This window comes from Bos javanicus, chromosome 2 (assembly GCF_032452875.1).
Source record: "Bos javanicus breed banteng chromosome 2, ARS-OSU_banteng_1.0, whole genome shotgun sequence".
NCBI classification, from domain to species: domain Eukaryota; kingdom Metazoa; phylum Chordata; class Mammalia; order Artiodactyla; family Bovidae; genus Bos; species Bos javanicus.
In genome coordinates, this window is record NC_083869.1 from 104,614,656 (window position 1) to 104,617,459 (window position 2,804).

At 43.9% G+C, this 2,804-nt stretch overlaps 1 protein-coding gene across 1 annotated transcript; it reads left to right on the forward strand.

Annotated features, from left to right (window-relative positions):
- Positions 1-2,408, forward strand: RPL37A (ribosomal protein L37a). Its single transcript, XM_061384330.1, has 4 exons — positions 1-109; positions 487-615; positions 1,190-1,272; positions 2,283-2,408. Exons 1-4 carry the CDS (start codon positions 107-109, stop codon positions 2,344-2,346), a joined length of 279 nt encoding a protein of 92 aa, XP_061240314.1. The 5' UTR covers positions 1-106; the 3' UTR covers positions 2,347-2,408.
- Positions 2,409-2,804: the final 396 nt, after the last annotated feature.

The following is a 2,804-nucleotide window of genomic DNA, read 5'->3' on the forward strand; positions in this document are numbered from 1 at the left end:
TCAGTTCCTATCTGGGCCTCGCATACACCACTTCCTGGTGTCGGCCTAAAACCGCGCCTGCGCAATTTCCATCTTCCTCTTGGGCTCGGATCTAGGTTGCGTTAACATGGTGAGTGTTGTTCAGGATGAGGCCTAAACGTCTATCCGCTTGCATCTGCCTCCTTTTTTGGTTTATTTGCCCCAACTTGTCTCTGCTCGCCCGCTCTGTCCCGTGTCCCTGGCCTGCGTACCCTCGCCTGTCCTCTGGGACGCAGATTAGGGCGGTTTGGCGGGGGCTGGCGCGTCCAGGCTGGGTTCACCGGGTGCTCCCGGGGCACCAGGCCCACCGGGGGCCCTGGGTTTACGGGGATAGGGTGGGGAGAGGGGGAGAGCTAGGTGGGCAGGTAGAAGAAAGGCGTGTGGAGGCGCCGGAACTTGATGGAGAGGCGAAGTCCCCGTTCCTGAGTTCTAATATCTCTGTTTTCTCTCTTAACTCATTCTTAACAGGCTAAACGCACCAAGAAGGTCGGAATCGTGGGCAAATACGGGACCCGTTATGGTGCCTCCCTCAGGAAAATGGTGAAGAAAATTGAAATCAGCCAGCACGCCAAGTATACCTGCTCCTTCTGTGGCAAAGTAAGATGGTCTCTGGACGCGAAGGGACAAGGGCGGGATGGTTTCTTTCCGAAACGGGTCCTCTCTTGAAGGAAGTTCGTAGAAGTTCATAAATAAGTTTGCTGGTTCTAAGTTGTTGAGCAGTTAGCTGCACACACCGTTGGGGACCAGTTTTGAGGTAAGAGTGTTGTTTATATCTTCGGGCTTTGTGAAACGCTTTTCCTTTAAAGAAAACCATTTGAGAGCTAAAGGGGGAAAAATTATTTGACAGCCCCAGCCTAAGTCAAACCTCCTTTGTGGAATATGGTTCTGTCAACTTTTGTCTGCTGGTGTTGCTAGAGATTTTTGTTTACTGTGTGCAGAAATACTGTTTTTGGAGGTGGGGGAAAGAGGGCAGGTCATTCACATCCTTGGTTGTGTCACCATGATGAATGCAAATTTTGCACCAGAGACCCTGAAATTAGAAGGAAAAAAAAAACATAAATAACCTCACAAAGTACACTAGTTCTAGCTTCCTAGTGTTATTAGACACCTGGATGTTTGTAATATAAAAGGCTTTTCTTTGGTCATAGGAAAAATCGATTATCTTTTGCAGACCAAGATGAAGAGAAGAGCTGTGGGCATTTGGCACTGTGGTTCCTGCATGAAAACAGTAGCTGGTGGTGCCTGGACCTACAAGTGAGTCCGTTTCTTTACAGTGTTTGAAAGCGTGGGCCATGTCAAAATTCAGGTTTGTGGCTGGATGGGCTAATTTTAACAGATCTGTTAGTTGGGCTGACTACTGAACAACACTTGTATGGCAGGCTGTTTTTGTAAAAATTAAGAGGTCAGTTAGCTTATTGCTGTACATGTGAGGCCATCTGGCCAACACACCTTTGCTGTTCTAAACAGTATTGGTTGAGGTGCTTCCACTTTGTGACTGACAAGGGCCAAGTGATAATTGCAGAGATAAACTTCTGTGTTGGTTATTGATTATATTGGACTTTATCCAATTTTGGAAATCCAAGCCCATCCTTGAAGGCCTCTAATCTGGAGATTCATTGCTAAACCTGAAGGCTGACATGGTTTCCCTTTAGCCAGCTTATGAACTCGTGCTGTCCAATACATTAGTCACATAGCAAAATGATTTGGCTAGTGTGGTTTAAAATTTTGGTTTTTGTTCAATTTAAAATTGAAGCAGTGTAAAATACTGGAAAATGTTGAAATGATGATGTGGATATATATATATATATATAAGCACCTTGGGGTTCTCTGTGGACAAAAGGGAAAATGGAGCGTGCTCTTGGTTGTGATGGATAAACGAATTAGCATTCATCTACCACATGAGGTGGAGTGGTTATGTGTTTTTCAGGTACAGTGCCTGAGTGTTGTAGGAAAACATTGTTTCATCGTCTCCACAGTGTGCTTTAGTCAGCTGTACCGCTTTAGACATTGTTTCCTTGATAGCTCTCATTGTGCCATCGGGTAATTTATTAGTTTCTTCTGACATTCTGTCCATTTCTTGTTAGTGAGTGTAGTCAGCCTCTCAGTCATTCCTGCTCATTTCATGCTCTCCTGTCTGTGAGCAGTCAGATGCATGAGATGGCCAGTAGCTGTCGTCGCTGGGGTTGCACTGTGAACGTGAGGCGTGTCCTCATCTGCCACTCTGCATGTGACTAGTTTGGAACCAACTTTGTTTTTCTTTGCAGCACCACCTCTGCCGTCACAGTCAAGTCCGCCATCAGAAGACTGAAGGAACTGAAGGACCAGTAGAGGCGCCACCATTCGATACCCTTGCTAGCCTATTAATAAATGGGTTAATTTATCTAACAGAATTACTTTGGCGTGTTAATTGTATTGGTTAGACGTTCTTATTTGCATTGCATTATTTTTGCTTTCTAAAATAAGAGCTTAATTAAAATCCTTTAAATTTTTCTTGGGAAAGCATGCTGAGGTGGGTTGTAATCCAGTTGCTTTTTTTTTTCAGTAGTCATATGATGCATGACATAAAATTATGAGCCTAAGTCTGTTCTTGATAGACTTCTTCGAAGTAGATTGGTCCAGAAAATGCAATTTTTAAATCACAGTTAATATGTATTTTTTAATATTTTAAAGGTTAAGATGACATATACTGCCTGTTAACTTGTGGTGTTTTGTCTGATCATACATTGCCCTTATTTGAAATGTTTGACCCAGGCCTTCAGGAATGGGATTTTGGATTAGCATAGGGA